The sequence below is a fragment of the Fundulus heteroclitus genome, unplaced genomic scaffold (genome assembly GCF_011125445.2).
Source record: "Fundulus heteroclitus isolate FHET01 unplaced genomic scaffold, MU-UCD_Fhet_4.1 scaffold_48, whole genome shotgun sequence".
NCBI classification, from domain to species: Eukaryota; Metazoa; Chordata; class Actinopteri; order Cyprinodontiformes; family Fundulidae; genus Fundulus; species Fundulus heteroclitus.
This window is the reverse complement of record NW_023396901.1, coordinates 2,631,578-2,659,007: the sequence shown is the minus strand read 5'-3', so window position 1 is coordinate 2,659,007 and position 27,430 is coordinate 2,631,578. Positions and strand designations below refer to the sequence as shown.

At 37.4% G+C, this 27,430-nt stretch overlaps 1 gene segment (V, D, J or C); it reads right to left on the bottom strand.

Annotated features, from left to right (window-relative positions):
* Positions 1–19,990: 19,990 nt before the first annotated feature.
* LOC118560759 lies at positions 19,991–21,513 on the bottom strand. The segment is given in 3 exon segments: positions 19,991–20,117; positions 20,972–21,326; positions 21,418–21,513. Coding segments are annotated over 3 exon segments (525 nt in total).
* Positions 21,514–27,430: the final 5,917 nt, after the last annotated feature.

Below are 27,430 nucleotides of genomic sequence, written 5' to 3'. Positions count from 1 at the left end.
CATCGTTGTGATTTTGAGATTGAGATGAGCAACCAACTATGCTCCAGCCAAGATCAGTTAACTGTGCGTAAGGTTGGTTCTCTTTGCCTGCAAGAACTTTGCGTGGTAGGAGGGCTTGTTGACAATTATAGCCAATAAGTAGACCAACTTCGCATTCGAGCAGTGGAGGTAGCTTATCTGCCAGCTTTTCCAGATGAGGCCACTTTAAGGCGGTTTCAGACGTTGGGATATGTGATCTGTTGACAGGGATAAACTCTCTTGTATATACTGGTGGCAGTGTAATTCTTTTTTCATCTTTATATCCTCTAACTTGAAGGTTTACCAGCTTGTCACATGGTATAACTGTTGACTTGGTGGACATAGTTGACAAGCACAGATTGACTTTACTTTTATTTGTGTCAAGACCTTGGGCTACTTCATCCAAGATGAAGGATGTATCACTTTTCACTCACTGCAGGTATTACCCTGTTACGCTCAATGAACGCGTCATTGTGCAGACATGTTGGATGTCTTCTTTGACATTTTTCGCATGTGCTCTTTTTGTCACACTTCTTGGAATGATGTCCTCTCTCTAAACATCCAAAACACAGCCTTTCTGCTTGTGCAAACTTGATACGGTCTTGGAGTGGGGTTTCTGTGAATTTGAAACATTTATCAAGGATGTGACCATTTCTTTTGCAGAAAGGACAGGTCACAGTATTTGTGTTGTTTGAGTTTGTTGTTAGCGTTTTTGCTTGGATGACTTGGTTGCGTAATTGTTTGGGTTTACTTATTTCCAAACTTCTAAGAGCTTGCACTGATGCTATAGGATCGCATGCTAAGTCTGCTTCAGTGGATACAAAATCAGCAAACACATGAAAAGATGGATATTCTCCATCACTAGCCCTTCTTATTTTCATGGCTGTCCGGTTCCATCTTGTGGTCAACCAATCTGGAAGTTTTAGCAAGAGTTTCTGGATTTCCATACAATCATTGAGAATCTCCAGTGACCTTATGTGTAACATTGCAGCTTCACAATTCTTCAGGAAGTCAGCAAATTCTCTCAACTCACTTCCATCCTTGGAGTTTATTTTAGGCCAACTGTGAAGCTTGTCTCTGAAGCATTTTCCTATGGTGAATAGATCTCCAAAACGTTTTTCCAGCACTTTCCAAGCTGAGTCATATGCTTCATCTGTCCCCACTAGAAGAAAACCTTCAACTGCTTTCTTCGCGGGTCCACCAAGATACTTTTTGAGATAATAGAGTCTCTCATTCTTTGGAATGTTTTTCCTTTCTATCAGGGTTTCAAAGGACAACTGCCAATCTTTGAACTTTAAGGGGTCACCAGTGAACAATGCAGGTTCTGGAGTTGGAAGACGATTAGCGCTTATTGCTTCTGCTAGTATGCCAACTAGCTCATAATTTGACTGTTGTTGAGCTGCAGCAGAGGAAACCTGTGTGGCTTGAGGAATGAATGGTGGACTTGATGCATTAAGTGTTTGGCTTATGGTGGCCTTAGGTTGTTCAGCAGGACTTTGTTGGGCTTGGTTTATTACTGTAGGATTATGTGGCATAGATTCAACAATTTTAGCATTATGGAAATGGGTAATATTTAGAGCTGGAGAAGAACTGTGCGCTGTGACAGGGATTGCTTGGATTTCACTTTCTGCTTTAATGCTCTGTGATGAACTCTGACATTCAGAAATACTTTCAGCTTCATCATAAACCTTTACTCGTGCCTTTGCGGCATTCAATTTTTTAACTTCTTCCAAGCGTTTAATCTTTCTTCGCTGCTCTTCCATTGCTTGCTGCCTTTCCAAATTCTCGCGTTCTAATTTTTGTAACTCAATCGTTTCCTTTTCTTGCTCTTCCATAACTGCTAATATTTCTTGAGATGCAGCTGCCTCCGCCTCTGCTTCCAATCTCTTGGTTGTTTGTGAACTACCTGAACTACCTTTAGAGCTTCTGGATTTTGACCTTGATGTCATACTTTCAGATCCTAAGCATGACCCAAAATCTGGCCATGGCTCTTCGTCGTCTTCTGCAGAGTCTCCTTGCAGTTGTTTCTCAGCTCTTCTGACAATAAATGCAGAAAGTGATGTACATGCATCTACTTTGCGCCTTGCGTCTGCACCAGGAGTGTGTATTTGCCGTATTTCTTCATAAATAGTTTGCATATATATGCAGGTGACGTTTACATTGTTAATCAGCTCCTTTAATTCACTGTCTGAAGCTTCCTTTCCTAATATGACTTTGCTCAGTCTTGCTTCATATATCCATTTTTCAAAACCGACTGCATATCTGTGTTGAAGCATTTTAAGTTTCTCCTCTTGAAGCTCTTTACCCTTTTCGGTTAACGTTCTAACTCTTTCACTTCTTCGAACAGTCTGTGGTTCTGAGATTTGCTCAGTATCATTTTCCTCCACTTCAGTACTTGATAGAGCATAGAGTTCTTTATGATCTTTGTCAGTCATTTTATAAGTCTGGTTAAACGTCACTAAATGCTCTTTTTAAATTGCAAAATACTCCTTTAAATTTCTAACTTATGTGACTTGAATATTACTTTATACTGTAGCTGTAATGAGATTCATTCTTAATACAGATGTATTTCAACTTAAAGAAATTTGTTAACCTCCCACTTAGTTTGACCTCAAGATTAAGGTGACCAGATTTCTGAAATCAAATCTGGGGACATTTCTTGCTCGTACATATAAAACAATACATCTCATCAAGATGAAATTAGGAAACGGGGACAGTAATGGTTTCATTTATTTTTACATATTTATTAATATTTAAACAACAAAAATCAAGTGTAAAAGCCAGGAATGTGCCTCTCCACACTTTTAGTATATCCTAAGATTAATAAAATAAATAAATAAATAAATAAATTAATAGAAAACTAGAACTGTGTCTTTGGGTTGGGGCAAAGTGATGGGGGTGGGAGTGGAGGGGTCTAAGGTGGTTAGCAGGGTTTTTCAATTTTGTGTAGCCCAAAGAGCTCTGCCACCTCCTAAGGGGAGAGTGACATAAGGAAAAGAAAAAAACAATAAATACAAACATTTAGACTGTGGCTCTCTGGAGACAGAGTTCCCCAACCTTTTAAAAAAGTGCAACAAATACTTATTCTGCTCATGTCTACATACCTATGAGCAATAGGTTTTCTGCATTAACATCAAAAAGAAGTAGTGGTCAAGCCCGCAGGTAAAGGGTGATACATGTTTCTTACTGTCAACTGGCCACATCAGGGGCCTGTGCATCTCAAATAAGCAGAATCATTTTTCCATAATGGGCTATAAGCACAGCTCCACTACTTCCTGAACCTCAGCAGCTCTTTTGTTTCCTTTCTTTACTGGACAAATTGATTAATCCAGGTGTGTCTGGCTGGTTACTGAAGTCAGACACACCTGGATTAATCAGGAGCTGCTGAGCTTCAGGAAGAAGTGGAGCTGTGCATGGAGCCTGTTTGGGACAAGAAAATGGGTTGTGGTGATGTGAGGTGAAAGAAAGGCACAGACTTGGAGACCCCTTGGATCAGTGTGCAGCATGAGCATGTATAAACTTACACAAAGTGTGTATAACTACATTATGTGTATGGTAGTAGTTGATGTGCCAGTATATTGTTTGCTCCTATAAGGTGAGTTAACTCCGGTCAGTGAGTCAGATAACATGAGATCATCCCTGGTTTCCTTCTGTGTCTGAAGAGCCATCAGCCACTGTATCCAGAGGTCTGGATAAAATAAGAGAAGAGGATGTATTATGTGCAGAACTGAGATTTTTAAGACACAAGAAAAATATAAAACGAATCTGCCTCTTAGTTCTGCCACAGCTAGGGAAGAGCAGTGAAACTCATGTTCAGTGCAGAGACTCAGAGAGAGGTTATATCCTCAGACAACTCAAACCTGAGTCACTCTGTTTTACATAGTATACTTCACACACTACATTACTCAATACGTTACTTTATCACTTAAATCATGTCAACGCTTTATCACTTGAACTTTAATAATACTCTAAGTAAAATTTTATCTCTTCTCATCAAGTGTTCTTTCCATCAGTGTTCCTATTTTCCTCCACCCATTTAATCTCCTTTCTGACTTCCTATCCTCTTCCTCTCTCCTCTTGTATCAATCTTACATTATTCTAAAACAGACATTATATAATTAAAATCAGTTCCAAAAACATTAGAATGTACAACATGAAAACTTCCAATTATTATTTTTATTATTATATCATCTAATTAAATATTACAAATCTAATTACCACAATATTAGGAGCTACAAGCAAAAACAACATAATAAATGGACATTAAACAGGCAGTTATCTCTTCCTCCATCATTCTCAGATCATGTAGATCTTTTCTCATTCAGTTCTCCTGTTACTGACTCCTATTTTTTCATGAGGAGCTTTCATATATCCAAAGTGAGCAGTAGAAAAGCTAAACCTAAGCCTGGAAGTCTATGCTCATAAATCAGCAAAACAACTAGTAATAACTCTACTTCTAACTATATGAAATATAAACTAAAGGTCACCAATCAGTTCTAAAACATCTTTAGAGGAACCCTTGTTGATCCCTGGAGAACCAGCGTACCAGTTTAGCACCTTACAAGGAGTTTTCAATTATTCTGTTACATTTTATCCAAGTGTCTTTTACTGATGTGAGCAGCAACTCGTGGTCTTGTCTTACTTTTTATTGATCATTTTTAACCTGGACAAAAACCAAACATTTATCACAGGATCAGCCCGATCCAAATACTTACCATGACACAGGGCAGCTCCCCCTGTGACAACGAATTTTAACTTCTTCTTCTTCTGTTTTAAAAGTGGTGCGTTCTTCTTCTTCTTCTTCTTCTTCGTGTTTTAATGGCACCTGACATCCAAAAGGATCATTACCGCCATCTAGTGGTGCGCGCAGCGCACCCAGCTACCGCAACACTTATTCCCCCTCGGCAAAATCGGGGACATTTCCGGGGACAGCTTTAGCCGGGGACAGGTGGTCCAAAACGGGGACAGTCCCCGGAAATCGGGGACAGTCCCCGGAAATCGGGGACGTCTGGTCACCCTACTCAAGATACATACACAACACTCTTTCCTTAACAACAACACATCACTTTGAAGTTCAGTAGAGAATAAGTAACCTTTTGACAAATGTGTTGTAGAAACTTATGTGGCTTTAAACTTCACCTAATCCACTCTTATTCTACTTTTAACACTGTCCTTAATTCATTTCCACCGAACTTCTGATGTACGTTGCTGCTGCGCTTGGTTTCTTGAAAACGGTGAGCTTGACAAATGGCGCCCTCTTGTGTTACACCACGGCACCGTCACTCACTGCAGCGGCAGTCCTCTTTAACGGTCCTAACCGGCGTTGGTGCGGCTGCCGTTTTCTTAACGGTTTGTAACCGGCGCTGGCTGGAGGAGTTTTCACTGTTGCTCCAAAGTGACAACACTGGCACGGCTTCCTTCAAAACGGGCTCTTTAATAAACACCGTGAAAACTACAAAAATAAAGACAAGCTTTAGAAATGGATACATTTACAGACAGTCAGGTGACACATACTGTAACAAAGTTACCTCGTGACCGCCTGCCACTTCGGAGGTCGTAAATAGATTAATTCTTCTTTGTCCACTCTAAATTAAATATTAAGTAATTAAAACACCATAACCAATAAATTTACAAAATATTACAAACATAAATACAATACCTTTACAGCTACAGCAAATACGAGACTGCTACTCTTTCCCAGATTTCTGCTCCTTCTCTCATGCAAATCTCGCTACCTTTCTTATATACGCAAATCTCGCGATAACTTTCAACAAATAGTTTCAAAAGAAATAAAATACAATAATTTTACATAAACCTCAAAATTTGAACTAAACAACTTAAAATACATAATCTGAAATAAACATACATTTTTCCAAGAAATAAATCATTTCACTGTCACTTACAAGATAAGTAATAAATGTTAATTTTAATATTAACAGGTTCCAGCAGATTTATTGTTGATATTAGCATACAACACTTTGACTTTGGTGCATATTAAGCATCAAGAACCTACGTTGTGATCTGTCAGTAGATTCTGTCATGGTTTTGGGTAGGCTTTTGGCCCACATGCAGAACACACTCAGGAGGCTGGGAAATGTTTAAAATGTTTATTTTCAAAAAACAATAACTGTATGTTGGAGGTCCCGGGCTGGGGTCTGATTCTTCAGCTGTGTAGCAGAGGATGACAAGGCAGTTAGAGGTGGAATGGATTAAGGGAATTTTCAAATGAAATTGTTTGCTTACTGAAGGAGATGAGTGGAATCGCCAGGGAGGAATGAGTGGAGTCTGAGGAGTGGCAGTGGTGAACGATTAGGTGCCCGTTCTCCAGAGGTGGAACAGTTGGAGGGTGAGCAGGGTTCGACCAGGGCATGGAACTCAGGAGAAGGCCAGGAGGAAGCCGGCAGGAAACACAGCAGGGAATGTCCTTGTTGATTTGAGTTTAGTTGAGAGTGAACCGGGGAGCTTCTGGAGACGGAATCCGGAACACAAAGGCTACCTGAGATGGAGTACAAGAGATGGTAAGGCAAATCCTCTTGGTACAATTGCAAGAGGCTAACAGGCTAGAGGCATACCACATAAAGGTTAACACTCTGGTGTTGAAGTGCTGGCATCAAGCTCCTTTTAAGCCTCCTGCCTGATGAGGTAACGAGCTGCACCTGTCAGGCCTCAGTCACCCTGCTCTCAAAGGCCACCTGTGGAGACTGAAGGAAGCAGCAGCCAAAAGCAGGGGGAGAAACCCCCAGACTCCAACACAAACATTGAAAATAGCTTTAATGCTTTCATTGTAATAAGAAAGTCTTTATTTTTATGGTGGGAAGAATGTTTTAAACATTGATTTTTCTTCCACTTTCTAAGCTTTAAACATGTATTGGTTTTCCTGACTCATCAGTTCTCAGTTTAGTGTAACAACAGTGTTACTTCAAAAAAATCAGACCAGCCAACCCTGATCCATTCCAGTGTTTTTCCCTCAGCTTGTCTGATCCAGTAACTGAGAAACCAGATGATCTGACTGAGGGTCTCTGAGAGACGATGAAGACTCATTTACCTGGAAATCTGTTCAAAGACAAACTATTTACAATCATCTGAACCAGGAGAACTCAGATACCTGAATCCAAGCATAGCAGACAGCAACCAACAGATGAACCACATGTTGACAGGATCCCTGGAAAACAGGAAATCTCAAACCACAATAATGTCTTTTTTATCTCTCTATTTTTGTCTCTAGATCAGACAGAGAAGAAAAGTATTTTCTTTCCTCATCAAGACTTTAATACAAATTCAGAAAGATATTTATACATTTGATAGACATGTATACACATTGTTGCAGGCTCTGTTGTTTTTATAGCCTTTTTTCTGCTAGTTTTTGTCTGTTTCAGATCTGAATCAAACACAGTGAAAGACTGAATTTTCATTGCAAGCTGTCATCTCCAACCCATCAGTTAGTAAACAAGTCTGTATGTCAAAGTCTCATCAATCTCACTCTGCACAGATGTAATTCCTGAACAAGATGAAGACGGTCTCACTTCTAACGAAAAGCTTCAGTTTAAAATTTCTATTAATATGTTGCCCTGCGACAGACTGGCGACCTGTCCAGGGTGTACCCCGCCTCTCGCCCAGTGAACGCTGGAGATAGGCACCAGCAACCCCCGCGACCCCATGAGGGATTAAGCGGTTTGGAAAATGGATGGATGGATGGATGGATGGATAGATGAAATATAATGGCATTTAAAATCTATTGCTGTAGATACCATCATATGCTTTAATAAAACAATATAATACAAGTTAATCCTGATTCAACAGTAATTCCTACTTCATCACTACAGCTCACCTTTGTTTTGCCTCTCTGCTGGTATCAGATGCATCCATCAGGCCCTCATAAATAATGTATTTAATGCATTGTAATTTTACTTTTTTGGTTTTCTTAACATCTGGGTTTGACACAGAAAAGAAAAAGCATTTGTTTGTGTGTAATCATTTTAAACAAAGATTATTCCTGATACGTGGGATTGTTAGTCTCTGACACAGACACAGATTCATCAAAAAGAAAATAAATGCAAAGTCTACCTTCCTTTTGGTTTTACTTTGTTCTATTTGCTTTTAAAATGTGACTTAATATTAACCAAGACAGAAAACTGTATTTCTTTTATAGAACAGCAGAAATTTATTTGAGGTCTAAGAGCGCCTCTTCTGGTCATTTAGTAGTAATAGACGTGTTCAGGTTCTGAGGGGTTTTTGTGCAGCTCTGCTGCTGGTTTGTCTCACTGTGTCACTGTCGTCTACTCTAGCACAGTAATACACAGCAGAGTCTTCAGGCTGCATATTCTGTCCGTTTAGAGTCACTGTGCTGCTGGAGGTGTCTACGTCGATACTGAACTTGTTCTTCAGTGAATCTTTGTAGCGTGAATTTCCATAAATATCGTTCATCCCAATCCACTCCAGTCCTTTCCCTGCAGCCTGTCTGATCCAAGCTGTCCAGTCGCTCAGATCATAAGAGACCTGACAGCTGATGGTCAGACGTTGACCTGGCTGCACAGTCACAGAGGCTGGCTGTGTCAGCTGTTCACACTTCACACCTGCAGAGGAAAATGTTAAGTTTATAATTACCACATAAACAGTGATCAGTCAGTTTATTGTGATCATGCTGTAAAAGTTTCTGCCTCAGTGAGACTCACAGGACCCAGCAACCAGCAGCAGCAGCAGAGCTACAGAGAACATTTTTGTGTTGAAGTTGATTTGATGGGAGTTTTTCTTCTTCTGCAGCTGACAGCATCAGACCAAGACTTTAAACTAGAATACTTCATTTGCATGATGACGATCCTGCCTGTCAGGATCTTTGACCACATATTGCAGGAAGTGCTGTCCTTTATCACAGCATCCAGAAACAGTAACTCTGAAAGTACAATGTTTATGTTAATATTGTGTTTTTCATCATCTGAACTGATTTATTGCCATTTTGTTGTGTACTCTATTGATCATGATGTAGTTTATTCAAGTATATTAAAGTTTACCACATGGTGGGTTTAACAGCGCATGGATTATTAGTTTTCCAAAATGTATAGGATGATTCTGAAGTTTGAATTTTGCTAAAAGATTTTAGCTTTGTTCATGGATTTTGTTCAGAAGACTAAAACAGGGTTAGAAGCTTCAAAAGAAGGTATTTTAGAAAATGGTAATAAAATACTTTTGGCACAGAGTCCTACACTCAACAGGTAACAGCAGATGTGCTGCAGGAATTAATAGTTAATAGTTTCACAGTGTGACCGGACTTTTTGAGTTGCAGTTTCTCTACATTTAAATAGTTTGAATATTTCCTTGAAAGAATATAAAGAACATTTTTTGGAAGTTCACAGAAGTTGAATTCTTTGATGCTAAAGCAGTGGTAAGGCAGGTTTATTTGTATAGAACATTTCAGAAATAAAATCTATGTTTTATAGGTCTTGCCATACTCAGATATTAGGTTTGTCGTCTGGATATTGCCATAATATCCAGACGACAAATACTACTTAAGGGATCTAAGATTTTTATTAACGAAGACTTCACGGACTTCACGGATGCAGTAAGGAAAAGGAGGGCGGAACTAATGCCGGACTTAAAAGCAGCACGTCAAAGAGGGGACATTGCTTACCTACGTTATGATAAGTTGATCACCCATCCACGTACTAGTACCCCTAAATTATCCAACAATGTATGACAGACAGCCAGACATAGCTGACGTTCACTTCTGAATGAGAAACATGCAACATATCACGGCCTATGAGGATATAGAGCTACCCGTATTCCAACACAGAAACTATCATCAGCAAGATATTGAAATTGACATTGATCCTGATAACAACTTCTATAATGTCAGCAATGATAGTTGTCACTATTACAGTGATGATCAGTTCAATAACAGCATTAAAATGGAACAAAAGCTGTCAATAATTCACTTTAATAGCAGAAGCCTCTATGCAAATTTTGACAGCATCAAACAATACCTCCAACAACTTTCACAGACATTCAATGTTATTGCCTTATCAGAAACTTGGCTCAATAGTGATAAGGGCATAGACTTTGAAATCAATGGTTATGAAATGGTTTGTAAGAACAGAGAAAACAAAAACGGAGGAGGAGTAGCTTTATATGTTGATAAGAAGATTAATTATAAGTTGATTGAAACAATGTCAACTGTGATGGACAACATGTTTGAATGTGTGACTATAGAAATACTCATGGAAAAAAGGAAAAATGTCTTAGTGAGTTGCATTTATAGAGCCCCTGGATCAAACATTGAAGTATTCAACAACTGGATAGAAGAAAAATTTATAACAATTAATCAAAAAATAATATTTTTCTGTGGGGATTTCAATATTGACCTCCTCAATCCAAATAGACATAGAATGACTGAAGAATTTATTAACACCATGTTCAGTTTAAGCTTGTATCCTAAAATCACCAGGCCCAGTCGCATTACATCGCACTGCGCTACCTTAATTGATAATATTTTTACAAATGTGCTGGAAAATAATTTAACTAGTGGAATATTAATGAATGACATAACCGATCACTTACCAGTGTTCATAGTCTACGACTGTAAGTGCAAAACAGACAATCAAAAAATAGAGACGCATTACAAACGGGTTACGTCTGAAGAGACACTAAGAGCTCTAGAAGCCGAGTTGTTGGCCTATGATTGGAGATTAATATATAAAATGAATGATGTGAATTCAGCATATGATGAATTTTTAAAAATATTTAAAATATTATATAACAAGCACTGCCCAATCAAACAATATAACAGGAAAAGCAATCAAAAAAATGAACAGTGGATCACAAAAGGAATACAAAAGGCATGTAAAAAGAAAAACAAACTTTATAGAGAATTTCTAAAACATAGAACGTCTGAATCAGAAAACAAATATAAGAAATATAAAAATAAGTTAACTAATATTATAAAAACATGTAAAAAGGACTATTATTATAAATTACTGGATAGGAATAAAAACAACATTAAGGAAACATGGAATATTTTAAATAGAGTCATTAGAAAAGTTAACAATAACAAATATCCAGACTATTTTATAGATAATGAACAGAATATAACTGATTTGAAAAGTGTCGTCAATAAATTTAATAGATTTTTTGTTAATATAGGACCTCAATTAGCAGAAAAAATACCGACTACAAAAACTGCAACTCAGCAATATCTAATTGAGAATAATCCCAGCTCCTTATATCTCAACCCTGTACTAGAAGAAGAAATCATAAACATTGTGAATAACTGTACAAATAAGACTTCCACTGACTGTGATGATCTGGACATGAAAACTATTAAAATAGTAATTAAAGGAATCTCTAAACCACTAACTTATATTTGCAATTTATCATTTCAAACAGGATCATTTCCCAACAAAATGAAAATAGCGAAGGTCAAACCAATGTATAAAACTGGCAACAAACACCTCTTAGCTAACTACAGGCCTGTTTCTCTTCTCCCACAATTTTCTAAAATCCTGGAAAAACTCTTTAAGAAAAAACTGGAACAATTCATAGAAAAACATTCGCTACTTATCAGCAGTCAATATGGATTCAGAGCAAACCGGTCAACATCGCTGGCCGTAACTGACTTAATAGAAGAAATAACCAACGCAATAGATAGTAAGAAACTGGCAGTAGGGATATTTATAGATTTAAAGAAAGCTTTTGATACAATAAATCATGAAATCCTACTTAAAAAATTAGAACGCTATGGAATTAGGGGAGTAGTTTCTGACTGGATGAGGAGTTATTTAAAGAGCCGGAAACAATTTGTGAAATTGGGAGATGTGGAATCTGATTGGCAGGAGACTGTCTGTGGAGTACCACAAGGATCAGTATTGGGACCAATTTTATTTAATCTTTATATAAATGATATCAGTAAAGTGTCCAATGTATTAAAATTTATCTTATTCGCTGATGACACAAATATTCTAGCCTCAGGAGATAATTTAGAGCATCTTCTCTCAACAGTCACTTCAGAGATTAGTAAGTTAAAGATATGGTTTGACCATAACAAATTATCCCTAAATTTGGACAAGACGAAATTCATGGTCTTTGGGAACTGTTATAAAAATATTGAAATTCAAGTTCAAATAGAGGACGTAACTCTAGAAAGGGTTTTTGCTAATAAGTTCCTCGGTTAAATAATAGATGACAAAATCAGTTGGAAACCTCATATTCAACATTTACAGAGTAAACTCAGTAGAAGTATATCCATATTGGCCAGAGCTAGACATGTATTGAATGCTAAATCACTTCATACTCTATATAACTCTCTGATTTTACCATATTTATCATATTGCTGTGAAGTGTGGGGAGTTAATTACAAGAGCTCTTTACATCCGGTAACCGTCCTACAGAAACGAGCCATTAGAATCATCCATAATGTCGGTTATTATGAGCATACAAACCCGCTCTTCATAATATCCAGAATTCTCAAATTTGACGAGCTTATAGAATTTAAAATGTCTCAATTTATGTTCAAGGTATCAAAAAAGTTGTTACCTGAGCACATACAGAGCACGTTTTATGAAAGAGAAGGGGGGTATAACTTAAGGGGTCACTCAATCTTCAAGATCCACAATTTTAGAACAACAAGGAAAAGCTTCTGTATTTCAATTAAAGGTGTAAAGTTATGGAATAAGTTACATGAAGATTTAAAACAAAGCAATAGTTTAACACAATTCAAAAGAAAGTACAAAGAGGTAATTTTCAATAGATACACACATGGGGACAGAAAGCAATAAGGTGTGTATTGAAGATAATAACTTGGTGTAAGGGTTTAGAAAGATAAACCAGCATAAAATGGGAAAATGTATAGGGAAATATTAGTAACTGTTACTTCTAACTGCCACTTTGATTTTGATTTTTTTCTTTAATGACAGTAGGACTCTAACTGGTAATGTTACAGGACGAACTTTGGTGGATGATGAAGAAGCGTCACAAGACAAGAAGCAGCAGCAGCCGATTTCTCCACCCTCCCACCCAGGACAGGTTGCATGCTGTCTCGAGCCAGACAGCATGTAGGCCACATAACCTTGTTGTTATGTTCATTTATAAAACACTTGAAATGATCCCCCCCCCCCTCTGTTTTTTTTTTTTTGTTTGTTTTTTTTTTTTGCAAATCGCACACTGTGTATCATATTATCTACATTACATTCTTCTAAATGGATAAACTGTGTCATAAACATGTCGGTTCTACTTTGTAATACCAAAAAAACAATATAGTAAAAAAAAAAAAAAACACCAACGCTAAAATTAAAAAAAAAATTGATAAGTTCTAACTTCACTCATGAGAACTGAAGTGAGTTTAAATCTGTAAAAATGATATGAGAAATGTTTTCTCAACAATATCGGTATCAATCCTAACATGTAACAAATCAAAGAAGTACAACTGAGATATAGCAAAATAAAAGTTAGTTTATCAACAGAGACAATGAGACTGTTAACTGTTTACCACCATCTACAAATGTGAAAATGCTGTCAGGTTTAAGGCACCATGCAGCTGAAAGAAAAGTAATAAATGTTCATTTTAATATCAACAGGTACCAGCAGATTTATTGTTGATATTAGCAAACAACACTTTGATTTTGGTGAATAATAAACATCTCAAGAACATATGTTGTGATCTATCAGTAGATTCTGGGTCAAAACGCAAGCAATAAAAATATCTTAGCATAAGATTTTATGGTTTAAATAAAGTCTTTGTTTTTCTAGTCAAACCAATGTTTTGAGCATTGATTTTTCTTCTAAGCTTTAAACATGTATTGGTCTGATCCAGTAACTGAGAAACCAGATGATCTGACTGAGGGTCTCTGAGAGACGATGAAGAGTCATTTACCTGGAAATCTGTTCAAAGACAAACTATTTACAATCATCTGAAACAGGAGAACTCAGAGAGCAGAGAGACAGCAACCAGCAGAATAGGGTCTGTGTTGATTTCACTTTCTTTCAACCAACTTTAAAAGCTAGGAATGACGTCAAGTAAATAATCCCTTTCTAGGAGTCTTCCTAAAGAGATGGGACGATTCTGGTTAATCTTTAAGTGTCAACTTTGCTAAAAGATTTTAGTTTTGTTCATGGATTTTGTTCAGAAGACTAATTGTGAGTTATAAGCTTCAATAGAAGGTGTTCTAAAATGGTAACAAAACACTTTTGGCTCAGAGTCCTCCACTCAACAGGTAACAGCAGATGTGCTGCAGGAATTAATGCTTAATAGTTTCACACACAGTGTTACCGGACCTTTCAAGACTTCAGTTTATCTATATTTAAATAGTTCAAACATTTCCTTGATAGAATATAAAGAACATTTTTTTAAAGTTCACAAAGGTTGATTCCTTTGCTGTTAAAGCAGTGGCAAGTCAGGTTTATTTGTATAGAACATTTCAGCAATAAAACAATTAAAATTCCTTTACATGGACAGAGCATAAGAAACGCTTGGTACCTAAATCAATCTAACAGCTCCTCCTGTGGTGGGTTTATTTTAAAACTATTCCTGGAACGAGGAGTTTCTGAACCTCATGTTAATACACATTGTTGGGCTTTTAGTTGAAGAGAGGAACTGAGGAATTTATCTGTTGAACCACGTGTTGACAGGATCCCTGGAAAACAGGAAATCTCAAACCACAATAACAGTCTTTTTTATCTCTGTATTTCTGTCTCTAGATCAGACAGAGAGGGAAAGTCTTTTCTTTCCTCATCAAGATTTTAATAAAAATTAAGAAAGATATTTATACATTTGATAGACATGTATGCACATTGTTCAGGCTCTGTTGTTTCATAGCCTTTTTTTCTGTTAGATTCTTGGTTGTTTCAGATCTGAATCAAACAGAGTGACAGACTGAATTTTCACTGCAAGCTGTCATTTCCAATCCATCAATTAGTAAACAAGTCTGTATGTCAAAGTCTCATCAATCTCACTCTGCACAGATGTAATTCCTGAAAGACTGGGAGATGAAGATGGTTTCTCTTCTAACAAAAAGCTTCAGTTTAAAATTTCTATTAATATTAAATATAATGGCTTTTAAAATGTTTTTGCTGTAGATACTATCATGTGCTTTAATAAAACCATATAATACAAGTTAATCCTGATTCAACAGAAATTCCTACTTCATCACTATAGCTCACCTTTGTTTTGCCTCTCTGCTGGTTTCAGCTGCATCCGTCAGGGCCTCATAAATAATGTATTTAATGCATTGTAATTTTACTCTTTTGAGTTTTCTTAATGTTTGGGTTTGACACAAAAAAGGCTAAATAAAAACTTTGTTTGTGTGTAATCATTTTAAAAAAATATTATATATGATATGTGGCACTATTAGTCTCTAATGTTACACAGACAAAGAGCGGAAAGGTGATTAATCAAAAATAAAATAAATGCAAAGTCTACCTTCCTCTTGGCTTTGTTTTATTTGCTTTTAAAATGTGACTTAATATTAACTGTATTTCTTTTACGGAACAGTGAGGATTTATCTGTGGTCTAAGAGCGCCTCTTCTGGTCATTTAGTAGTAATAGACGTGTTCAGGCTCTGAGGGGTTTTTGTACAGCTCTGCTGCTGGTTTGTGTCACTGTGGTCGTATCTGGCACAGTAATACACAGCAGAGTCTTCAGGCTGCATATTCTGTCCGTTTAGAGTCACTGTGCCGCTGGAAGTGACTACATCGATACTGAACTTGTTCTTCAGTGAATCTTTGTAGCGTGAACTTCCACCACTATCGTTCATCCCAATCCACTCCAGTCCTTTCCCTGCAGCCTGTCTGATCCAAGCTGTCCAGTAGCTCAGATCATAAGAGACCTGGCAGCTGATGGTCAGACGTTGACCTGGCTGCACAGTCACAGAGGCTGGCTGTGTCAGCTGTTCACACTTCACACCTGTGGAGAAAAATGTTCAGTTTATAATTACCACATAAACAGTGATGAGTCAGTTTATTGTGATCATGCTGTAAAAGTTTCTGCCTCAGTGAGACTCACAGGATCCAGCAACCAGCAGCAGCAGCAGAGCTACAGAGAACATTTTTGTGTTGAAGTTGATCTGATGAGAGTTTTTCTTCTTCTGCAGCTGACAGGATCAGACCAGGCCTTTAAACCAGAACACTTCATTTGCATGATGACGATCCTGCCTGTCAGGATTTTTGACCACATATTGCAGGAAGTGCTGTCCTTTATCACAGCATCCAGAAACAGTAACTCTGAAAGTACAATGTTCATGTTAATATTGGGTTTTTCATGTTCTAAACTGATTTATCACCGTTTTGCCATGTACACCATTCTTCATGATGTTGTTTATTCAAGTATATCAAAGTTTACCACATGGTGGGTTTAACAGTGCATGGATTATTAGTTTTCCTAAACTGATGGGATAATTCTAATTAATTTCAAAGTTTGAATTTTGCTAAAAGATTTTAGCTTTGTTCATGGATTTTGTTCAGAAGACTAAAACAGGGTTAGAAGCTTCAAAAGAAGGTATTTTAGAAAATGGTAATAAAATACTTTTGGCTCAGAGTCCTACACTCAACAGGTAACAGCAGATGTGCTGCAGGAATTAATAGTTAATAGTTTCACAGTGTGACCGGACTTTTTGAGTTGCAGTTTCTCTACATTTAAATAGTTTGAATATTTCCTTGAAAGAATATAAAGAACATTTTTTGGAAGTTCACAAAAGTTGAATTCTTTGATGCTAAAGCAGTGGTAAGGCAGGTTTATTTGTATAAAACATTTCAGTAATAAAACAATTAAAATTCCTTTACATGGACAGAGCATAAGAAACGCTTGGTACCTAAATCAGTCTAAACTCTAAAGGCTCCTCCTGTGGTGAGTTTATGTTAAAACTGTTCCTGGAACGAGGAGTTTCTGAACCTCTCCGCCATTTTTAATACACATTGTTGGGCTTTTAGTTGAAGAGAGGAACTGAGGAATTTATCTGTTGAACCACGTGTTGACAGGATCCCTGGAAAACAGGAAATCTAAAACCACAATAAAAGTCTTTCCTTTATAGAACAGTGAGAATTTATTTGTGATCTAAGAGCGCCTCTTCTGGTCATTTAGTAATAATAGACGTGTTCAGGTTCTGAGGGGTTTTTGTACAGCTCTGCTGCTGGTTTGTGTCACTGTGGTCTCTGGCACAGTAATACACAGCAGAGTCTTCAAGCTGCATATTCTGTCCTGTTAGAGTCACCGTGCTGCTGGAAGTCTCTACGTCTATACTGAACTTGTTCTTCAGTGAATCTTTGTAGTATGAATTTTCATCACTATCGTTCATCCCAATCCACTCCAGTCCTTTCCCTGCAGCCTGTCTGATCCAAGCTGTCCAGGTGCTCAGATCATAAGAGACCTGACAGCTGATGGTCAGACGGTGACCTGGCTGCACAGTCACAGAGGCTGGCTGTGTCAGCTGTTCACACTTCACACCTGTGGAGAAAAAACATTAAAGCTAGGATTATTCTACAAACCGTAATCAGTCCTTTAATGGTGAACATGCTGTAAATGCCTCAGCGAGACTTACAGGATCCAGCTACTAGCAGCAGCAGAGCTACAGAGAACATGTTGGTGCTGAAGGTGATCTGAGGGGAGTTTCTCTTCATTTGGTGCTGATAGCATGAGGTCACGTCTTTAAAAGTTAATGGTTAATTTGCATAATGCAACAAACAAGGAGTCTGTAAGTTTTACCAGATCATAGGTGAAAACCTTGTCTAGCAGTATTTGGTAAACTATTCCTGTATTTGGTATAAAAATAAATTATATATTTTGATATTTTCATTTAGACTGCCTCCCATCTTTAAGATTTTTGTTCTTTTCACAGAAAGATTTAAAAAGAAAAAAATCAACTAGTCTATTAAAGGAAAAGACACCAAATGTTTTTTTAACTAATTTTAAATGGACTTAATTTTTTGTGTGTGTATATATGTAATGTGAAGCATTATACAAGTCTTGGCCATTTACCATAATTTCGAAGGGAAAGCAATTTTTCAAAGATTTATTTTAATTCATTGAAATAAATCTTTAAGATTTATTTAAGAATAAAACACTGGTCTGAAAATATTTAGTTATTTCTAACTTTCTTGATGATTACTGTTTGCTGCTATTGTCGGAAAGTAGAAAATGTACTTCATCAACACTACATTAATCCAATAACATCTATCCAGTGACTTTTACTCAAAACCAGTTTATCATGCACTAAAAGCTGCTTTTAATCAATTTATCATGCTTTCCTAAATACAGCAAGTATATTCAAGGAGACAGTGACCAAAATCCTGTTCTTATTGCTGAGAATAAACTACATTCCTGTCATTATTTGCAGGTGCCTGGTTATGGTTTGATTTAGATTCATGTTTTTCTTGATATTTATGTTTTATAGGTCTTATCATACTCAGATATTATGTTTGTCGTTTGTCTGGATATTGCCATAAGGTTCAATACTTCATGTTTTAGATTTGTTATACGTTTTCTCATTACTGCATTTCTTTACCTTTTGTCTTCTAGTTAATTGTTACCTTCATTTGTCCATGTAGTTTTGTGTTTTTGTTATCAGTCAGATTATGTCCTTGTATTTTTCTTCAGCTCCATTCATGTTTATTTCAGTCTGCACCCTCTACCATAGCTCCAGCCAATTTACTTCATTCACCTGCTGATGTGAATGAGGTTTAAGTCATTTCACCTGGGACTCTGCTTATTTATTCCTGCCTCCCATAGTCACCTTGTCTGCCTGTTTTTGACATAATCTCAACTTTTTTGGATTTTCCCTGTTTGCCTTGCCCTTGCTGGACACCTCATCGGCTCTCTGACTGTGGACATGACCTTAGACTGCTCTGACCATAATTCATGCCCAGCCCCTTTGTTCTTGTCTGCTTTCTCCTGTCTGTCATCTCCTGCTGTGAGCAGCCTGCACCAATCTGGACATTTTCCTCCCCATATCTGATTTTGTTTGTTTTATTTTTAAAATAAACCTTTTAAAGCACAACTGCATGTCTGGCTTGGTTCTCTGATATGAAGTTCATAACACATCTTTAAATATTTCTTTCAATCAAGCCCCAAATAATTTAAAAACAGGGTGCTATTGTAGCACACCAGCAAAACTGATGTCATGTTTTAGATCTACAATGATTTGGCCATCCTTTTCTTACAAAGCCTTTGACTACTTTGTTTGATTAAAATGTTTGAATTTGATTTTTGAGTTTGAATTTAACAATATATTTGTGATATTAATAGAATTTTTTTCACCATGAGAACTTTGACTCGATAATTTTGGTCAATGTGACAAAAAATTTGAACAGACTCAGAGTCTCTCCATGGTTTTTCATCTCTGGACGAGACTAAATGGACTCCATACTCTGTCCTGTAGAACCTGATGTGATGGAAATAGAAGAGCTACAGGTGAAAATAACATGGGAAATGACAGATGTTCTGACATTTACTGATCACTGTAACATTCAACATTTAAAAACAAAAGAATGTGCATTCTAGAAAGAGGCCATCAAAGGGAACAGTGAGTGTGTGCATCATCCTGAAACTGGAGACATTAATTACAAACCAGTCAGCAGGACAGAAATGCACAGCAGAGATTGTTGATTTGCCTGATAATGGAGAAGGAGGGACTTAATGTACTGACAGTGTATAATAATGCAGCATCTATGTTTCATCGTACCATTTAAAAAAACTCCTTGCATTTAGATTTCACATGAAAAGACATGTGACATTATAAAATATAAAGGGATGATAAACAAGTTATTTCTATAGTATATCAAAACAGGTCATTTTAGAAAAAAACTAAACTTGAGTAAGTCATTTTAAAACAAATGGGGTTAAAATGGTAATTCAGACAGGAAAACTCACCTGCATTTCCTGACTGCCTCCTCATGCGCCTGTGATCCAGCCAATCTGCATCAAGACCTCCTCCTACCTCAGCCAATCATCCTGCAAACTTTGCTTATACAGCCCTCCATTTATGGATTCTCCTGCTCCTCAGATGAGCTTTATCCCACCTCCATCCCATCTCCTCCTTAGCGCTCTCAGGCTCCTCCTTGCTCCCTTGTCCCTTCCGATCTCCACCACTAATGTCCGGACCCCAGGGGGGAAGATTTCTCTAATCCTAATCCGAAAACTCAACGTCCAAGATTATATCCATTCGCATCTCTCAGGTCTTCTGCGGGGTCAGAGCACCAAAGAACTATTACTGATTCATGTCAATCCCATCATGATATAACTTCTAAAGCTTGTTGTAAGAGAGCAAAGCAAGAAAAACTTTCTGCTGAACAAAGAAGAGGTGAACAAACAAGAAAACCCAAACCATGTCTGTTCAGTTTATGTGTTGGTCTTATATCACCACCTGCTGTTATACAGTGTTTTATAAGAAGTTCGTATTTTATAGATACTCAGTAATACAAACCAAAGCGGTAGTTTATTTATGAGTAAATGATGGTTAAAATGAAATAAGGATTGCTACACAATACCTCCAAAATGCATGAGTGTGCTTACAGGTGATAAGAGAATCATGAAAAAGCTGCAGCCTCTGATTTTAGTCCTTCAGTCGTTTTATAGCTGTCTGACTGATCCAAGTGTTGCAGTGATGAACAAATATTAATATTTGTTAGTTTGTTCTTAATCATACATCAGAATTCAATACATTAGCCATTGTTCTCCCAGACACTTTGAAATCTGTTTGAATTTTATGGACTTTTCTATCTTTTGATTCCTGTTCTAATATGGATGAAACAATCCCAGGAGCACTGAGATGATCATTCAGACAAAGCTTATTTCACTTCCTTTCGGTCAAACAGAAATTTTCTTACAATCTAAATTTCAGACAATATTTTTGTAACATTCTATTTTAACTTTTGAGTCAAATGTTATCCCATCTGTGTGATAACATTACAAATAACATTTACTTTTAAGAGTTCAACAATGAATTGTGTTGGAGCGCCTCCTCTGGTCGTTTCATATAACCTGTTCCGACTCTGAGGGGTTTTTGTACAGCTGTGCTGCTGGTTTGAGTCACTGTGGTCTACTCTGGCACAGTAATACACAGCAGAGTCTTCAGGCTGCATATTCTGTCCATTCAGAGTCACTGTTTTACTGGAAGTGTCTAAGTCTATACTGAACTTGTTCTTCAGTGAGTCTTTGTAGTCTGAACCTCCAGTATATTTCCCCCCAATCCACTCCAGTCCTTTCCCTGCAGGCTGTCTGATCCAGTCAGTTGCATAGCTGCTCATATCATAAGATACCTGGCAGCTGATGGTCAGACGTTGACCTGGCTGCACAGTCACAGAGGCTGGCTGTGTCAGCTGTTCACACTTCACACCTGTGGAGAAGCACATTAAAACTATATCATTACCAGCAGGGAATATTCAGTTCGGTGATGACACACATATCTTTGCCTCATTGAGACTCACAGGATCCAGCAACCAGCAGCAGCAGCAGAGCTACAGAGAACATTTTTGTGTTGAAGTTGATCTGATGGGAGTTTCTCTTCTTCTGCAGCTGACAGCATCAGATCCGCTCTATAAAACCTGACACTTCTGATTTGCATGATACCAAACCAGCCACATCAGAAACACATAATGGAAAGGGATTTTTTACACAGTAGTGACCAACAGGAGGCACAGTATGCTTGTTTTTAAAATACCTGTCTTTAATTAATAATGTTTTCTTATTTGTGTTCCTTTTTTGATTTTTGTATTTACCGATTTCAATATTACATGAAACACGTGCAACAATCATATCTGAGCTAATGTTATTTTTTTATATTGTCTAGGACTTCTAAAATCAGCTGCTGTTTAATGTTTAAACTTTTATTTTTTACACCAGTCAGCAAATCTCCAGACAGCCTGAATGGTTTCAGGTCTCATTAACTAGTCTCTTAAACCCACAAGTTATTTGGCTTTCAGAGATTTTTGTGCAAGTCAACAAAATGTTTCTTTTACAATGATTCTCTGTCTGTCTTCAACTACATACTTTGAACATTTTGAGACAGTACATGTTTGTCTTATTGTATTACGACAAAAAAAATCTTTTGTGGTCTGTGTGCACGATGAGAAAGATTCAATTAAGCAGAGGGGGAAAAGTGCAGTGAGCTGGCAGGAGCAGAAGGAGAACTGAGGGTCCATCCAAATACCCTTATTGGGTAAGGACTCTTTAGCCAAAACGGAGGTTCATCAGCAGTCGCCATGACAAGTGCTGTCTGAATAGTGCAGTCAATAAGGAAGGAGGTAAGAAAAGGAGTCTGTATGCTTCCACCTGCGGCTAATTTAGCAAAGAATCCTTGCAGTACCCCTTACCAGCCTAAAAGGGATTCCACAATCCTTTGCATGACATGCCGTATAAGCAGAGGCCACTTCACAGAAATTAACAAAAATGGCCGGAGAGTAGAGAACCCACACCATGTAGTTTAATTTCAGAAGGCTGTAGAGCCGGATTTGAATCACATCATGCATGTGTGTTTCCGTCACGTAATGACATCGGAGTTAAAGGCTGTTTGAAAGCGGGGCAGCAGTTTGAAGTTCCTTTCTTTCACACAATAGAGTTCTTACTGTTGACCCATGAAAGATCAAGAATAAAGAGCTATATCAACAAACAGAAGCAGTTATTTATTATATCCATACATTTGATGTATTCTCTTTGTATTGAGACAGCAGAAGAGCATAATAATATTTAATTAGATCCATATTGTTCCAAATGTCCAAATGTTTAATATTTTCCAACTTGTTTTATTTTTATTAGTTTTTTTTAAGTAAACTCAATAATCTATCTTTTCATGGCAGTATTTTTGTGATTTATTGCTTCTGTACAGCCAGATGAAACAATAATTTGGGTGAGATCGGGGGAAAAGCAAAGGTTGCTTTGAGTCAGTCAGGGAGACTCACGGGATCCAGCAGCAGCATCACAACAACAGAGAACATGTTGGTGCTGAAGATGAGCTGAAGGGAGTTTCTCATCTTCTCATAGCGTCACAGAATGTCTTTAAATCAGAATTCTTCAATTTGCAGGTTAACAAACTATCCTGTTAGTATCCTGTTACTCTTAATTTAAGTAATACATAAATCTAACTCACATGAAATTTTTTGGGCAAAAAAAAAAGATGAGATAAACATGGAAGATTAACATGTATTGTGACTGTAAAAGAAATACTACATGATATACTTGATCTCCTTCTAAGCCATTATATATCTCAAAGATATAGTTGCCATCCCTATATATGTCTCATATGACAACTGTCGGGAAATAAATTGTCACCTTCCCAATCCTCTCATTGGGAAGGTGACATAGAAATATAAGCTTTTGACCATCTTTGTTTTGTTGTTCTTGTTGGTTGTGTTAATTAGCTGTTTTAAGTGGTAAACAAAATATGCAATTTTTCACCATGTTGTTGAGCGATTTCCTGTTGCTTATCTGTTGTACAACAAGCATCATAACTTTCTGAAGTTCAGATTTGTTCAACCATAAATTCATTTGTGGTCTAAAAGCGCCTCCTCTGGTTGGTGAGTAATAAAAGTGTTCAGGCGCTGAGGGGTTTTTGTACAGCTGGGCTGCTTCTTTTTATCACTGTGGTCTCTGGCACAGTAATACACAGCAGAGTCTTCAGGCTGCAAATTCTGTCCATTCAGAGTCAATATTTTACTGGAAGTGTCTAAGTCGATACTGAACTTGTTCTTCAGTGAGTCTTTGTAGTTTGAACCTCCAGTATATTTGTACCCAATCCACTCCAGTCCTTTCCCTGCAGCCTGTCTGATCCAATGTGTTGAATAGCTGCTCACAGAATAAGAGACCTGACAGCTGATGGTCAGACGATGACCTGGCTGCACAGTCACAGAGGCTGGCTGTGTCAGCTGTTCACACTTCACACCTGCAGAGAAACACATTAAAACTATATCATTACCAACAGGGAATATTCAGTTCAGTCATGCCACACAACGTTTGTCCCGTTGAGACTCACAGGATCCAGCAGCCAGCAGCAGCAGCAGCAAAGATAAAGAGAACATGTTGGTGCTGAAGGTGATCTGATGGGAGTTTCTCTTCTGAAGCTGACAGCAACCCATCAGGTCTATAACACCTGACTCTTCTGATTTGCATAATACCAAACCAGCCACACAAGAATCACATGATAGATTTTTTATGTAGCATTAACGAATGTGATGGCACAGTATGCTTGCATTTATAATACCTATCTTAAATGTCTATGTTCTTCTAATTGTGTTTTTTCTGATTTCTCCATTTAACATTTTCAATATTACATGAAAAACATGCAAGAATGATATCTGAGCTAATGTAAGTTTGTATATCATCCAGGACTTTTGAAACCAGTGTCATGCCATCACAGGTGTTTTTTTTAAGTTATTTAATATTTAATAAAGAACTCTCGTTCTCTTGGGTGTTGTCTGGTGAACATAAGCTCAAACAGCTGATATTAGGACAATAGATGAAAGGGTGATTTGTGCACTGGCATTCTTTTAACAGAAAACTCTGCACATATATGGAATAAATGAGTGACAACTTCTCTTCTAGTTCAAGAATTTATTACCAGAAACAAATGAACATCTAGAGAACATCACTATAGAATGCTGTTTATTCAAATTAACACTATATTTCAATCAACAAATCCTTTCTAATAGGCTAGTGAAACTTAAGTAAAACTACTAAGCAAAATTAAAATTAAAAGTAGCTAAAGAACTATGTACACACAAAAGTGTACAGGACAAATAAGAATATCTGAAAACCATCACAAATATAATTTAGTGAATCTTGGATCACTGAAGATCCAAGTTAAAGAGCCAAAGTTCATCTTAATAAATTTGGAATGAGATAAAATCTGTTTAACTAATTTAGAAACATGTTTGGGATGTGTTCAACCCATTCAAAATGTAAATCTGAGTTAGGCAAAACATTGTATTGGCAAATAATATTTTAAAGAATGATCTGCTTAGTGAAAATAAAGAACTTTTAGGAAACTTGATTTTATAAATGTTAATGTTTCTAGGCTAATAGTGCTAATGCTAACTGACATAGGAAACTCCTTAAAAATACTTTTAAGCTCTATTTTGCTGTAATAAGCGGACCAGAAAAATACAAACATTAATATCCCATTAGTGTACAAAACCCTTTTGGAAGGAAACTTTGTTATAACCGTAACACACCCAAAACACATCAGCAACACATTACCTTGGTCAAATCTTTAAACAAAACAATAAAAACACATTATAAGTAATCCACTTAAATGATTAATCTTTCTCCTGCTTAAGTCTCTGCCAAATCTGTGCCATTGTATCAGTTTTGTTGACTTTGGGCCATCGGGTTGGAAGAAGTTGCTTCAGGGTGAAGCTTATTGTCAGGGCGGCGAGCAAGCAGCTATCTCAGGGGTAAAAGGTCCTTGTTTGTGAACCGGGCTCCAGAGGGCTGCGCTTGAGTCTCCTGCTGGAAACTGTTTGAGTTGGTACTGAGGAAGTTCAGAGCTGTGGAGGGGGAATGGGGAGTCCCAACATGTTTGGGCAACGTCCAGCCACGCTATTAAACTCTGCAGGTGTTCCAGGCTGGGATGAAGGGAAAGAAATGGGATGAGGATGAAAGCATGAAGTGAAGGAAAGGAGATGAGGATGATTAGAAGGGGATGGTGGGATGAGGGGAGGGAAAGGCGATGAGAATGATGGTTGAGGGTTAGGGGGGATGATGTCAAAAGAGCGTTACAGACTGAGAGGGATGAGTGAGCTGGGTAGTAGGCTATTGGTTAATTAGAGGTGTGGCTAAGGCGTCGCCCTGCTCCCAAAACTAAGTTGACATAATAACTTCCCTAAGAAAAATACCTACCGATGAAACTGATCCAATGTACAAAGTGAACAGTTTTTGTGGAAGAAGGAAACCAGAATTTTTCAGTTGAGCCTCTTGTTGGTAGAAATCCTGATAAACAGGAAATCATGAACCACAACGTCAGCTGCTTCTGTAACAGTGTGTGTTTCCCTCTTTTACTGGTGCCAATTCAGCATTGTACAGGACTTATGGTTGTCTCTTTTTGCTTTATTTTTTTCACATTAATCTGGTGAGTTAAAGTTAGGATTCAAATCAAGAGTTGCTACCTGAAATGGATCTGGTTAAACTGCATCTACTATTCTGACATGCTTATACTTTGCTGTCATCTTTTTTTAATTTACTTTGATTTTAACTTTCAGTCCATTTACCCTCACAATCAGTATGCATCATATGCTTTAAAGGCCACCTACACGTCACATTTCACATCCTAATTATTGACAGATGGGTTATGGTTGGAGGATGATTCAGACAGAAGGCAGAGATACCACCGACTACACTGACAGCAGAGATTAACAACAGTCATTTTATAGTGTGCCTGTCTGAAACAAGTGTTTCAGTAATGATCTACAGCCTGAAACTGAGCAGGTTAGTCCACTGGGTCCTGCAGGGATTTTTATTCAGTGGCTCAGCTAGCCAACAGAACAGATGTTATGATTTAAGTATCATTGATATATGTCTAGATTTCAATAACTTCTCAGATTTGACAAAAAACAGGAGGGGAAATAAAACGCTGTGTTTCTCAAATGTGCAAATATTGATCGAAATATTTTATTTAAACATTTTATTTTTATAAAATTATTGTTTATACAGAAGTGTATTTGACCTACATATTTGCCTACATTAACCTGTTCAGGCTCTGAGGGGGTTTTGTACAGTTGGGCTGCTTGTTTGTGTCACTGTTAGTCTCTGGCACAATAATACACAGCAGAGTTTTCAGGCTGCATATTCTGTCCATTCAGAGTCACTGTTTTACTGGAAGTTTCCAAGTCAATACTGAGCTTGTTCTTCAGAGAGTGTTAGTAGTTTGAACTTTTCCATCCAATCCTGCAGGCTGTCTGATCCAGTGTGTTGCATTGCTGCTCAGAGAATAGGAGACCTGACAGCTGATGGCCAGACGTTGACCTGGCAGCAGTGACTGAGGCTGGCTGTCACAGGATCCAGCAGCCAGCAGAGCTACAGAGAACATGTTGGTGCTAATGTTGATCTAAGGGGAGTTTCTCTTATTCTGCAACAGACAGCATCAGATCAGGTCTACAACACCAAACTCTCCTGATTTGCATAAAATCAAAGCAGCCATACAAGAACCACATAATAGAATTTTTTATGTACTATTAACCAGTGGGATGGTACAGTACGCTTACATTTATAGTACCGATCTGAAATGAATTGTGTTGTTCTAATTGTTTCCTTTCTTTTGTTTGTTTTACGTGTTTAAAAAATTTATTACATGAAACACATACAAGAATCATATCTGAGCTAAAGTTAGCTTAAAGTTAAAGTGTATCTGGAACCAACTTTCAGAAGTCTGTAAAAGTGCTGAAACTCTAAATTATTTTAAATCAAGATTTAAAAAACATTTGTGTAGGATTCCCTCTGACTGTTCTAGTT